This window comes from Alnus glutinosa, chromosome 1, assembly GCF_958979055.1.
Source record: "Alnus glutinosa chromosome 1, dhAlnGlut1.1, whole genome shotgun sequence".
Lineage (NCBI taxonomy): Eukaryota > Viridiplantae > Streptophyta > Magnoliopsida > Fagales > Betulaceae > Alnus > Alnus glutinosa.
In genome coordinates this window covers 51,585,287-51,599,286 of record NC_084886.1, presented here as the reverse complement: position 1 = coordinate 51,599,286, position 14,000 = coordinate 51,585,287, and the positions used below count along the sequence as shown (strand labels likewise).

Below are 14,000 nucleotides of genomic sequence, written 5' to 3'. Positions count from 1 at the left end.
TTGATATAACCCAAAAAATGACCAAATGTTTGTTACTTAAACACAATTTTTTTTTTCCAATATTTACTCTTGTGGTTTTATAAATTTCATAATGTGCCCTCTGTAGTTTGAATAAGTATCAGAAATGATACCTCTGAGCCACCCCTTTGGCCAAAATGGGGGTGGCAGCCACCCCATAATTTTTTATTTTTATTTTTATTTTTTTTTATATTATATATATATATATATAAGAAATTATTAAATTAATAATAATAAAATAAATGGTAGCCACGTTAGTGCTGAGGTGTACCACAGGGACAGGTGTCGCTCATGTACGCCGACACCTGTAGGATGACGTGGCTGGACGAAAAATTGGACGGAGGTACCATTTTCGTCTTTTCATATACCACATGTACCAAATTTGATAAAAAATAAAACTGAAAGAGTAAAAAATAAGGGTCGTAAAGTACAAGGGTGTATAGGCTATTTATCCTAAAAAATTAATCAATCTCATTATATGTATATATTATATTCACACTTTTGGATTCAGACATGGATCTAAAATTCGTAGAGGATCTAAAATTCGTAGAGGCTAGTGCAGTAGGGAATCAATCTCCTAGTCCTAGCCTTTGATCTGCGTTTTCAATGACAAAAAAACACTTATTATAAACGCAGAGAATCTAACACCTTTGAATCACGATTGGTTTTAGTGCTCTTTTTTTTTTTTTTTTTTTTTTTTTTTTTTATATAAGTATAAGTTTTAGTGCTCTTTAGCTACACAATTAATGGTAGCTGAATAACCATATCATATTATCATGCCATGTGACTCATAAAAAAAATAAATAATACCTATTATTAAGAAAAGATAAAACCCTTAATTTCTTTATTTTTAGCTCGTAAGGAGTTGGCTCAATGATTTTGGGAGAGAGGGGGGGGGGGGGGGGGGGGGGGGTTATTAATTTCCAAGTTCAAGTTTTTATTGGGTTGAAATTAATCTCTTGGAATTAGTCTTTCGGGTGAAACCCGTGACCCAACCTAATCCATGTGGAGAGAGCCGCAAAATTTATTTTTTGAGAGTGATTGACTACACAAAATGACTCTGCATCGAGAATTTTCTATCTTAAAAAATAATAAAAAAAAATCCTAGGCAAGCATTATATATAGAAAGCAGAGATATTTATGCAGTAAACAACTTCACAGTCATGACTGATCATGTTGTTTAATTTTGGGGCACGAAACCCCATTAGCAAATTGATTGAGTGGGGAATCTGGTATATGCTGCATTTATAAAAATAGATTTATTTATTTATTTATTTTTTACAGCAGTCAGCAGCATACAGCGAATCATTACATCTTAACCCATCATTCCGAGGTTTCTTGTTTAAATATTAGGAAGATATATAAACCATAAAGCAGTGGTTGATGAAAACCCGTACACTTGTAAAGGTAGGGGATCGAATCAATTCAATAAGGAATTGTAGAATTAAGAAATTATAAATGCGATTAAGAAATATGAATCACTTCATTTTGTGGGCACTACTGATGATCACATGCAAACACCCAAGCTAGGCAGCATCCACTATACCTAATATATTATATAAGATTCAATCGACCACTTCCAATATATAACTAATGGTTAATTACATTTAATTAATTAAGAAGATTGGTTGCAATATTTAATTAAACGGACCAAACTACTCCTCAACCTCTAAATTTCGTGTTCGCCATCTTCTAATCAACCCCACTAATTATTGTTGCTGAAGGAGGATTTCCACTGGTACAGTACACTTAGGTTTAATTAATTTTAAGGTTGCCGTGTTGGCGTAAATTAATGGAATTTTCAAAAAGGTTTAAAGAAAGAATCTTCTGGGGCGTATTTGGAGTTGGATTAAGAAGCAAGGCGAGATTCCGGCAACATTCATGAGAATCTACACCTGCTAGCTTTACGCTAAAAGCAAAATTATTCAGCTTATTAGATCGATATATATATAACGAGAGAGAATATATCGCAGGAAGGTTCATCAACTTTTAATATACAACACCACATAGATGATAGATGATCAACAAAATATTTATTATATATTCATAAAGTTGTCTTATTTTTTGCCCTTTTTCTGTTCTTTATAATTAAGCTAATTAAGCTATAGGGTATACTTAATTTGTCATATTTTTTTTTTTTGGGTTAAAAATTATGCATTCCCTAAATTAAATATTTGAAGGCTCGATGTTTTATTTATTTTATTATTATTTTTTTTCCTTTTAGGGTTCTTAATTATCTTGACAAAGAATGAGACAAATTAACTTTCATCGAATAATATTCTCCACAATGCGCATGGGAAAAGATAAAAGAAAAGGAGATACAATAAAACAAAAAAGAAAAAGAAAAAGAAAGAGAAAGGGCCAATAGATTTATTAATTTTCCAAGCTTGGTAGTAAAGTAACCGGTTAGTCGCAATTCAAAAAGGATCAAAGGTATCGATTTTTTTTTTTTTTTTTTGTTTTCTTTCAACAAAAGTTGGAATTTTTATTAGAAAAATCATCAGATTAGGTAGGGACCTGAAAATCCCTACCTACAATACCACATACAATTTAGAGTTTCTTCAACCTAAACTCTCTTTAATTCCATCAACTATGTGTTCAATCGGAATGAATTGAAAAAAGAAAAAAGAAAAAAGAGAGAGGTCATTTTCGTAAAAAGAAAGGAGGATATATGTATAAAGATAAATGAAACTTGGAAATTTTTAGTTCTTAATTATATATAAATTTATTGTCTGATATGAAAAAATGATGGGCCAGCTAGAAATTTCGAAACATTTAGAAGAGTCAAATCATACATAATATTGTTCAGAAAAATTTGAAAATTTTGGGAACTGGGGGAGTAGTTTAATGGCCAAAAAAGAATGTCTGATGATATTAATTTTCGAGTATTGAATTTAATTAAGTCACGGAAAAAGAAAGATGAGAATATTTGGTGAGTAAACAAGTGGGAGATGTGAGGAAAGGATGCAATTCACTTTAGTGTTATAAATTGTCTCTTTCAAAGATGTGAAACACGTAGTTGAGCAATACTGGAGAAGTTGGAGGCAGCACGTCTCTTATCTTTTGACCTCAAAAGTATAACTCTTCTATATCTCCCATAAATCACGTGATCCTTTTCATTTTTGCTTTTGGCATGGAAAAAAAAAAAAAAAAAACCGTGTACTTCTATAAGTCCGTCAAAGTCTTACTCTGGAGTCTTTTAAAAAATGAGATAATTTTTAAAATTATCATTTAATTAAAATTTAATAATAATTAATCACAAATTCAATGATAATTTTAAAATACTAACTTTGCTAGAGATCGCAAAGGTATTCAATTCGTTTTGCTCATGGGTTATCAATTATCGTGAGCAAATACATTTCTCCAACTTGAATTGGAAGAATTTCTTCCAACACAATCTATCTCTATCCTTAAAGCAATGTAGATTTTCACTCTCACATACACAAAGGAACATTAATCATGCTTAGTAAACAGTCATGCGTATGCTTAAGCCCGAAAAATCATTGGGTTTTGTAAATGTAGGCCCCCTTTGGAGGCCAGGCCATTTAGATTATTTCTAGGCCCAACTGATTAGCATTACCGGATTTTTTTTTTCACAACGTTCTTCTTGGAGGTCTTTGTTTTTCGATCCTCTTCCGGTAGCCTATATGGGCACTGCCTGCCCGGGTTACTGGGCCAAAAAACTGCCCAATACCCCCTTGCGGGTGGGTGGTTCACACGAGCAAAACCGGCCCAATGCACAGTCCTAATTACGCTTAGCATTGACGCCTTTGACGGCCTAAGAGGAAATATCATCATGCATGCTAAAATTGTACAGGATGGAGGTCCACTGCTTCAACGAAATGAGGCTACCTCTCTATCAAGTGTTTGTTCAGTTACAATCAAGACAGGCACAAAAAATATTGACTGGATCAAAATTAACTATGGGACATGCACTCGTCATCCTCTTCATTTGATTTTACAAGATTGTGGATGAAAAAATTACAAAAAAAAAAGAAAAAAAAAAGAAAAGAAAAAAGAGTTCTATAAGTCATAATTATAGATCCAAAAATGTAATGGCAAAACTCTTTCTTCCTCAGTGCAGCACATCCTGCTCTTGTTTCTAGCACAAGGTAGATTTCGTTCGTATCTTCCGATTTCCAGCAGAGAGAGAGAGAGAGAGAGAGAGAAAAGTACTTCGATATCACAAAGACTCTGGACTTGTCGAGGGTCTGATTCTTGCAGGCATTCCTCTTGGCTCCTCTAATCTATCCTGCATCCAATAAGCCATCGAATTCCTGGGTGTTATGGACATCTTGCTCACATCCAGATCAAGCTCTTGCTCAGCAACATCTTCATCAATACTACCTTCGTCATCATCATCATATGGAGGTCTGACCATTGACCAATACACGAAATGTCGCCGGATGTATCTTCAGATTAATGGAGAAACAAAGTAATGTCAGCAAACCACTCAAAAAACACAAACAGATAATAGATTTCTCACAATTTATCTGCAGAACAATTTATTGGTAAATGTGGAGGTGATCGTTTTACACAACCACATTATCTTCTGATGTGAGACTGTTTAGGAAACTAGAAACTACCAATACACCCTCCAATGGTAGGTGGTCAGAATCCAGAAATTGCGGGTGGGGGGAGGGGGTTGCGCATATTGAATGCAAAGAGCCCGCGGAAACAAAGTTAGTCAGAATCCTTACTTAAACAGCTCACTAAACATGGTAAAATTTTCATTCTCACTCTGAGAATGCCAATCTGAACGTGCATGGGATAAATTTTCCAGCCCTGCATAGTTTTCTTCAAATTAAGTTTCCAAAACAGCCACTCAGAATATAAAGACGTGAGAAATGACCCCTGTCCATTCCTTACATGCTTTTATATATATATATATATATATATATATATATATATATATATATATATATATATATATATATATATATATATATATATATATATATATATAAGTAATTCAATCTCATTAGGGGTGCAATCCTATTACACAGAAATATACAAGAGAACCCCCTAATCAGGAGCAACCTTACATGCTATAACATGCTTCCTATTTAATGTCTGAATTTGCAAGTAAAAGTTATTTCATTCTGAAACTAAACAATCCAAAAGAAAAGAATGTATACCTGTCACATTTTCTCAGCAAACATGGGTCAAATGGGAAGAACATGTCAAGCCTTTCCACCCCACCGAAAGCCCTTGAATGTTCTGACTCCAGTGAGTAGTTAAAAACAAATTCCTCAGATGAGGTGAATAGACAAGCTGCTTCTGCTTGTCGGCAAAATTCATCTATAATGGAAGGCAGACAAACCTGTCATAAAATAATAAACTGAAATAAGACAACATGCATTCTGATGAAGTTTGGATTGCTTGAACACTATCCCGTACAATTGAAAAATAAAACAAATTGAAAAGATAAAAGGACAAGGACTAAACAAGGAACTCAAAGCATAAGTAAATACAAATTCTTATCAATGTCGAAGGAAAAAAATAAAATAAAAAAATTTCACCCATCAAATTTGTAATTGTACATGCTTAATTAAGAGAGGTCTTTGGCTGTGCCCCAAAACAGCTCCCCACCTTCAATGGGCTCAATTTATGATTCAAGATTGGCTCTATTAAGAGAAGATGTAATTTGGACCAAGCAACATCCATCATTGATTTCATTCGGAAGCAGAGCACATACATGATCGCCTGTAAACAAACAAATAACTATTAATTTGAAATTGGTCCAAAACAGTAAATAAGTTTCCTGCAGAATTGTATTTAAATTAGCGAGCACACATTAATATAACAATGAAAGCACACGGATCATGCAATGCCACTCATAAAGAAACGAAAACATACTTATGCCGTCTCCAATAATGATTTTTAAAATTTAGAATGTGTTGTGTAACTCATTTTCATTGCCCACATATAAAATGACAATTAAAAATGGATTTGTGAATTAGAAAGGCAGGAAATGTAATGTTCTCAACTACATATTATGAGCCAACTAACATTAACCACTCGTTGTTGGTCACTTTCTCAATTACCTAAAGATATAAAATGTAATGGCCAATTAATAAATAATGGAGATATCATTTTTTCAGAACGCAGATATGCTCGATAACATTACTCTCTCCAAATGCTTTCTCATCAATGATGAAAGGTGCAAAAATCTAAGCTTCCAGTCCTAATTATAGCCAAAGCAAAATATACCTGGCATGCAGAGTAGAAAAGTCTATGGGATGTTGGGTTCATTTCACCACCTTTCGTTTTGCAATATTCCAAAGACCAATCTACCAGCCTGAGAACTCATAAACACAAGATCACCACATTAATTTTAAGTTGTTGTAAAAGCAATATAGATGACATTGTGATATTATGCTTCACAACCTTCTCAACATGCCAGCAACCAAAGGAGCTGACAGAAAATTTGCACGAGACAAATAACTAGCAAGATAAGCAACAGCACTCATCCTGCATAGAACCAGAAGAAATCAGCACCATAGATCATGCTCATATATATGACAAGTAAAATTACACCGCAGAACTTTCAAGGAACTAAAGTTTGAAAACCAGTTGGTTAATCACCCCAAGATAATTACCCAAAGAAAATGTATTATGTGATACTGGTGTGAGAAAGAAAAGCAGGAATATAAAACAAGATAGTTTAAACTCCACATGGTCTTGCTGAACATTTCTGGTAAGCCCAATACCAAATTCTCAAAATAATAGCCATAATAGCTACTTCAAACAATCTGTTGAAGCATTCCTTAACAATGTGCCAGAGTTGCACCCGTACAAATGGATGTCAGAAAACACAATCAAAGTAAGTATATCACATAACTAATTTATAAGTGCAAAAAAGAATCATTTCAAGCAGTAAAGTATGGATTAACTTCAAGTGTTTCGAAGACCACAAACCCTAACAATCAACACAACAAATTAATGAATGTTTCCCAAAGCAAGAGGTTACAGACCAATAAACAGTTTTATTTTTTGAATCGAAGCATGGCCATATTTAGTCTTTGCAAACAAAAATATCTGCAAGTAACATGGCAAATCTCACACCACAGTTTTCAGGATCTAGAGCACAGGCATAGAACATAATAAGTAAAAAGTGACGTGAAATGAAAGAAAAATAATAAAATATTCAATAGCTCATAAAATTTGTGAGCCAGAGAGTTTGTTGAAGTAAATTTTTTTGAAGTTTTCATCAAATTTTAGTGAAAAATTTGAAATGAATAGCTCAATAGAGATGCTGATGGTTTTGAACGAAGCAGAACCCATGACTCACTTTTTTGTATTTGTAAAAAGACTCCCAATATTTTTTGTATTTTTTGAGGGAGTGATTAAATATACTTATTACTAATTTGTACCGAACTCGGTTTTGATTACGAGGGCAATTCGTTTTCTCGTGTTAGTTTAGATCGCATTAAAGTATGAGTATAATACAATATAAGTCATCATAACTCGACTCATATAATTAAACTAGTCAAACCTCTTAACTTTAAACCGCAGATTTCATTTTGAATTTGCAAATTTTGTAAAAAACTAATCGCACTAAATGTCTCGTGTTGGGTTCGGGTCATGTCGAAACATAAGTATACGACTATATAGGTCAATCATAATCTAATTCATTTAATTAAACGGGTCAAACATTTCAACCATAACCCGTAAATTTTGTGTTAAATTGTGACAAATAAGCTAGTATGTGTCATATAAAAATTGTTTTTTTTTTTTTTTTTTTTTGAGAAACATATAAAAATTGTTGGTCCTAGTTTTGGCTGGCCTCCTTGGACTAATGGACGTGTAGATTTGGATTCATGCTTGGGCCTAAATGCGGCTGTAAGACGGGCTATTATAAGCCCAATAAAGCCTAGCCTTAGCTTAACTGGCATACATAAATAAAATTTTAGTCTAAATAAAAAAATTAAAATAATAATAATAATAATAAAAAACCTATATTTTTTCCATGTAAACACGAATCAAGATTCTTTCCATTTCATTATTATATTTTTTTTTAGGGTAGAATTGATTCAATTGAATTTGAATGGTACGGTAGGCTAAATGTCTATTTCATTAGGAAAAAATAATTAAATTGTATTAGGAATGAAAGAATATAGTTATGATATGTATACTCTAACACTTGGATTCTTAGAACAGTAATTCCCATAAAAATGACTATTTGTCAAATTGAGACTCCTCTTTGTGCTGGTAAAATTGAAATTAAAGTCTAATTACCTTTGTACAAAACATTTTCTAATGTAACTGAGTTTGAATATTATTTTCAGATTGAATTGTTTGCCATATAAAAGCTTTTAACTTATTAATCAGTAAATACTATTCACTGATTAATGTGGTTATCTTTGAAAATGTTATCTGAATTAAATTAGGGATAAATATATATATTAAAAAAAAAGGCTCCCAAACTATCAGCCGTTTTTAAAGTAGCACATTGAACTACCAAGTGTACTAATATGATCCCTCCAAACTACTAAAGTGTGCCAAAAAGGCCAATTTTATCAAAATACTCCTATAATACTCCCGTTTGGCTTATGGTGGGTTCTGCCGTCCCTAAAGGCCAAACACTAAACTTTTTTTTCTTCTTCTTTCTTTTTGGCCTTGCAGGGGTGGTTTCGGCCACCCCCATTTTGCTATTTGGGGTGGCCTAACCACCCCCAAATCGGCCGAGGGGTGGCTTGAGCCACCCCTCCCTTTTTTTTTCTTCAATTTTATAAAGCTTTTAATTTTTTTTTTAATTTTTAATTAAATATATAACATGTGGCAAATGTATTATATGAATATTTCGACAAAATGGATCATTGTGGCACTCTTTGGTAGTTTGGGGATGATATTAGTACACTTGATAGTTCAAGGGTGCCACTTTAAAAACAACTAATAGTTTGGGTTTATTTATTTTTTTATTTTTAATAATTATCCCATTAAGTTATTATAATAGTTTTGTACAAATGTATAGTAGCTGTCTAGTACGTACTCTTTGAGATGATCTCATTTAATTACTTCTTTACTAGAATTATAACTTGTAAGAAAAAAAAAATCCCATAAAAACACATATTTGAGCTGTTCAATGATTAGCATCGCCGGAGTTTTTTTGGCAACGTTCTTCTTTGTTTTCCTGATCACCAAAGAAAAAATGTTCTTGTTTTTCAATCCCCTTCGGAAGGACCGAAATTAATGTTAAATTAATAACTACTATTATTATTTAAAATATTTTTTTTTTTATGATTCATCAGTATATATGATGATATGAAAAAAAATATCACAGCCAAACTTTTCATTTAATTACTAAAACAATTTTGGATATCATTGCAGTATTAATTAATGGTTTTGGTAAAGGGAACATCAATAATTTTGAGTAATATTTCTAAACCTGTGATTTATATTCTGATTAGTTTTTACTTAACCGTATCCTGACTAATGATTTGTTGCTTGACCAATCATGGTAACATATTTCTTATGCATGTGTTTTTCATATTTCATCGAGATGCCCTCAAAGTAAATGTTTAGAACAATACATGAATAAGAATTATAAGATTAGGAAACCCTATTTAATATACATCAAATCCAAGCATACATAATTAGCAACATGATTTGTGATGATACCCTAAATAAGCTTAGGGCCCACGCCTTAGACCTAATTAACATAAAGCTTACTCACTAAAAAAAAAACAAAAAAAAACTACTTCAGGGTGTGTTTGAGTATTGAATTTTTGAAATTAGAATTGAATTTTTATTCTCTTTGCGAATTTCGAGACAAAAAAATGTATTTGGGTGTTGAATTTTTAGATTGAAAAATATTATTTTTAATGATAGGAAATGATTAGAGGTTTGAAAAATTGTGTATAATGATTAGTATTGTGAAAAGTTGTGTGAAATAATAATTTATTATATAATGATTGTTTAATTAAAAAATAAATAAATATTTGTTTTTAAAAAAACATAATTAATATTAATATTAATATTTTTTTTATTTAAAAAAAAGCAAAGGGGTGGCTGCCACCTTTGGGGGTGGTCAGGCAATGCGCTGCCACCCCCAGATTCTTAACGGCCACCCCCAAGATTGGCAGCCACCCCTCTGTTTTTTTGTTTTTTTATTTGTTTTTTTGTCGATTTAATTTTTCATTATTTTATTAATTAAATGTGGGACCCAAGTGTTTATGGAGACAACTTGTCCTGCGCGTGGGTCCCGATCATCAAATCAGACTCATCAGAATGTCAGTCTTGAGTTGAGACAAAATTTGGGTGGAATTTGGGTTTTTTTGCCTGTGGGCGGATTTTAGAAAAAATTCGAATGGAATAAAGATTCTATTTTGAATCCAAACACAGCCTCCTGCCTACATGCATATATATTACTATTCCACAATCATAGACCTATCAGGCAATTAAACAATGAATCTAATATAAAGGAGGGCGATCATCCCAAATAAGATAAGAGCTTCTTAATTTTACCCTTAAACTCCCTCAATCTGTAGCATCAAATGTATTTTAGCTAGCCTCTAACTAATATGTTGGAGGTGAAAAATGAGCAATATATATTAGCTAAATTTAGCTAATATAGACATTTTACATAATTTGTTGAATATGCTATAAACCCAAATCGAGCAAGTGACTTGCTTGAAGAAGATGATTTCCTCGATTTCCCTAATCGTAGCAGAAAAGTTAATACTTCCAAGGTGTCACGCAAAGAGTATGAAGCGCTTGTATCCTTCGGCATGGAAGATACAATGATTGGATACCCTTGTCCTCTACTTCGAATGACCTGTAAGAATTTGATATTAAAGGCCGTACAACAATTTTATCAAATGTTTAAAATTGCTATATTGTTTTTAAAAAACATGTTTTAAGTCCGATAAAACAGACAAATAACTCTAATTAATTAATGGAATATTGCAGAGAGGGTATGGTAATTGGGATCGTGTAAGAAACCTTGAAAGCATCTTCATCAGTTCGATCATCTCCAATGTACAATGGGAGGACATCACCTGCAGAGTTGCTAAACCCTAGAGTGTCAAGTAAATACTCCAAGGCATGACCTTTGTTCCATTCTATTGATGGTCGTACTTCCAAAACCTGTATGTAAATTTTATGTGATATCGAGAATAAGAAAAGCTATGGAAAGCACAGGGAATATTCAATTCAAGAGTTTAAGGTTTTATCTTACCATTTTTCCCTCAGTCAGGTGAAATTCTGGATAGTTTTCAACTACAGACTTAACCTTCTCTTCCAACATGCCATAATCCTGCATTTGAACAAATAATCCTTCTTTTGTGAATTACCCAATTTCCAAGTACTATTATCAACCGCAAAATGCTCTCGCTCAGGAAGACATGAAGTATAATGAACATATATATATAAAATCTAGCTTACCTCTTTCCGGACCTGTCGAAAATGTACAGAGATGCAGAAACTATTATCCTCTACCCTAGCGCCTTGAATTTTCTGTGTTTTCTCCTCTAAGATTGTGAATATCTGTTAGGAACACAAGAAATTTCTTATATGAAACTGCTTGTGGCATGGCAAAGAAAAAAGCTTTAGATGGTTTCTAACGGTGTATGGCAGCATATAAATCATTATATCTGCAAAATCCAATCTTGACTATAAAATGTTTGGTTTCCATTTCACTTGAAATTGAGAGGTAATGACTATTCACTGCATTAGGAGAAATGAATGACCCGATGAAAGCTAGCTAGCAAACCTCTTGAATTGCAGGCAAGAATTTCTTAGCAGGTTGAAAGCGAACTTCACTCTCCTACAACATTGAAATTTCATGTTATTATTGAGTCAGTAATGAATGTAGCTGCATGTTGCTCCATTATAACATCGCGCGATTCGAATAAATCACTTTAAAAATCTTAAAAAGAAAAGAAAACAAAAAATTGAACATTTTGAAGGGCCTTCTATATAATTGCATGAATTTGCAATTAATCGCATGAAATGTGTAGAAAAAAATAAAAAGACAAACCTTCTTATCAAGCACTACGGTTTGGTGTTTGCCATCATTGTACTTCCGTGGCCTTGCTGGGGCCATTATGTCCATCCCATGGCTCCCAGCATAATATACATTACTCAACTTTACAAAGTCTTTTACCTAAACAAAAAGGAAAATTAAGGACAAGAGTTAGAACCCCCCAGGTTTAAATTATCGGCTTCCAAGTATATATTAACTCGATCGGTTATTACCTTGTCTCTGCTCCTTCCACTAATTATGGCTGTTGGAAAAAGTTTTGCAACTTCACGTACTGCTCCGCGCATCTGTAATTAATAGCATAATGTGTGACTATATATATATATATATATATATATATATATATATGCTTGTATGTGTGCGTGTATATATATTATTCTTAGGGTGTGATCATGATGATGAGTACGTAGGATACAGTTATGGAGAGCAAATAGAATAAAAGAATGATGCGACTGCAATTTACCTCATCAGACATGAAGGCACGATCAGGGTCATCTACAATAGGTGAGAGTGTCCCGTCGTAGTCTAAAAACACGGCAATCGTCTTCCCTTTTGCGGCTTTCATCATACGATCAAATGAGCCTAGAGCAGATGGGTGTTCTGCCTTTATTCATATTCAAGAAACAACAATTTTTGTTTTTAATTTTGCATGGTCATATAAAGCCAAGTTCAAGAACGTGCGTACAAGTATATATATATATATATATATATATATGCTTGGAATATGCATGTATCGAGAAAAAACTTACCACCCAGGAATTATAATATGAATCAAAAGCTATAGGTTCATTTGTGGTAGGACTTAGGTATGGTATTCTCGTGTTTTTGAAGCTGTCTCCTTTGTCTTCGACGTCTTTTGTTGTTTTCGGAACAGACTGCTGTTTTTGTTTATAGGAAGATGGTCTTTGGAATCCCATCGCCTGTTTGAATATCAAAACTTTTCTTGATCATTAATTTGCTTGTCTAAGGTTTAAAAGACAAAGGTCTAAAAAGGAAACAGTACTATATATAAGTATTATATATAGGCCAAGATGTTTTTTTTGTGCCTAGCTAGCTAGCTATCAAGGCGGACAAAAATGGGGTAGGGGTGTTAGTGTATATATGTCATGATCAGTACCAAACTATTAAGTAAACCCATAAGCCTTGGGTACTCCATCATCCAAGCAATCTGCTGATTGGATTTCGGCCAAAATGCCTAACCATACAGCCCAGAATGAATTTAATTGATAGGTGCTTGAATCCAAGAATATTTGAAAACGCTACTCGATTAGCTTGTAACTTTCAATTCTTCCAAACTATTGTATATACCTGCATCTGCATGCAAAATTAAACCATTAATATTTTTAACACGTAATTAATTTCTAAGGCTAAAGAACTTAAATGGAAGACCAAGAACGAGAACAAAAAAATAAAAACAAATACTGGATGGAGTACTTTGGTATTCTGATGATCAGTCATGAGCTCAGATGGCCCAAATATATACTATGATCATCACAGAACCTTTATGAATGAGAATGATGATCCATGACCCACATGAAAAATAAAACTCAAGGCGTACTCTTTTATAGACATCTTTTTTCATTTAAATAAATCTTGTGGAGCCCACAGTAGGAGGAGGTGGCATATATGCTGGCATGGTCGAGGACCCCGTACGTCTAATGTTGTGATCCATGAAGTCGATGCTTCTGCTGTACATTATGGTTTTTCTGTTGTTTTTGTTGTGTGATTTTTTCTGGCATTAATGATATGCTATTTTGAAGCTATTAAATATTAATTAATAAAACTGTGGGCGTCAAGGAGATCAAGATGTAGCCTTTTCTGACATTAATTAATGATATGCTTTTGCAAGAGCTTGGTACTGTTAACCGACAGGGCTTAACCTTTTTTTTTTTAAATTAAGGATGAGCCGAAGATTAATCCCCTTCCCTTCCCTTCCCTTCCCTCCCCTCCCCTTTAGGAGAATGTTTTTTTTGAGTGGGAGTAAAAAGTGATTGAT

General features: G+C 33.2%; 2 protein-coding genes across 2 annotated transcripts; both read right to left on the bottom strand.

The window, feature by feature from the left end:
- Positions 1–4,113: 4,113 nt before the first annotated feature.
- LOC133861525 (uncharacterized) lies at positions 4,114–6,754 on the bottom strand. Its single transcript, XM_062297313.1, has 6 exons — positions 6,732–6,754; positions 6,409–6,492; positions 6,232–6,319; positions 5,611–5,724; positions 5,157–5,341; positions 4,114–4,430 (listed from the first exon to the last, which is right to left on the bottom strand). The coding sequence occupies exons 1-6, from the start codon at positions 6,752–6,754 to the stop codon at positions 4,202–4,204; spliced, it is 723 nt and encodes a 240-aa protein (XP_062153297.1). The 3' UTR covers positions 4,114–4,201.
- A 3,600-nt stretch (positions 6,755–10,354) lies between these two features.
- LOC133862432 (probable trehalose-phosphate phosphatase 4) lies at positions 10,355–13,529 on the bottom strand. The gene is made up of 11 exons (XM_062298253.1): positions 13,439–13,529; positions 13,122–13,318; positions 12,754–12,924; positions 12,468–12,608; positions 12,220–12,291; positions 12,002–12,127; positions 11,735–11,788; positions 11,407–11,508; positions 11,201–11,278; positions 10,966–11,109; positions 10,355–10,798 (listed from the first exon to the last, which is right to left on the bottom strand). The coding sequence occupies exons 2-11, from the start codon at positions 13,161–13,163 to the stop codon at positions 10,589–10,591; spliced, it is 1,140 nt and encodes a 379-aa protein (XP_062154237.1). The 5' UTR covers positions 13,164–13,318; positions 13,439–13,529; the 3' UTR covers positions 10,355–10,588.
- Positions 13,530–14,000: the final 471 nt, after the last annotated feature.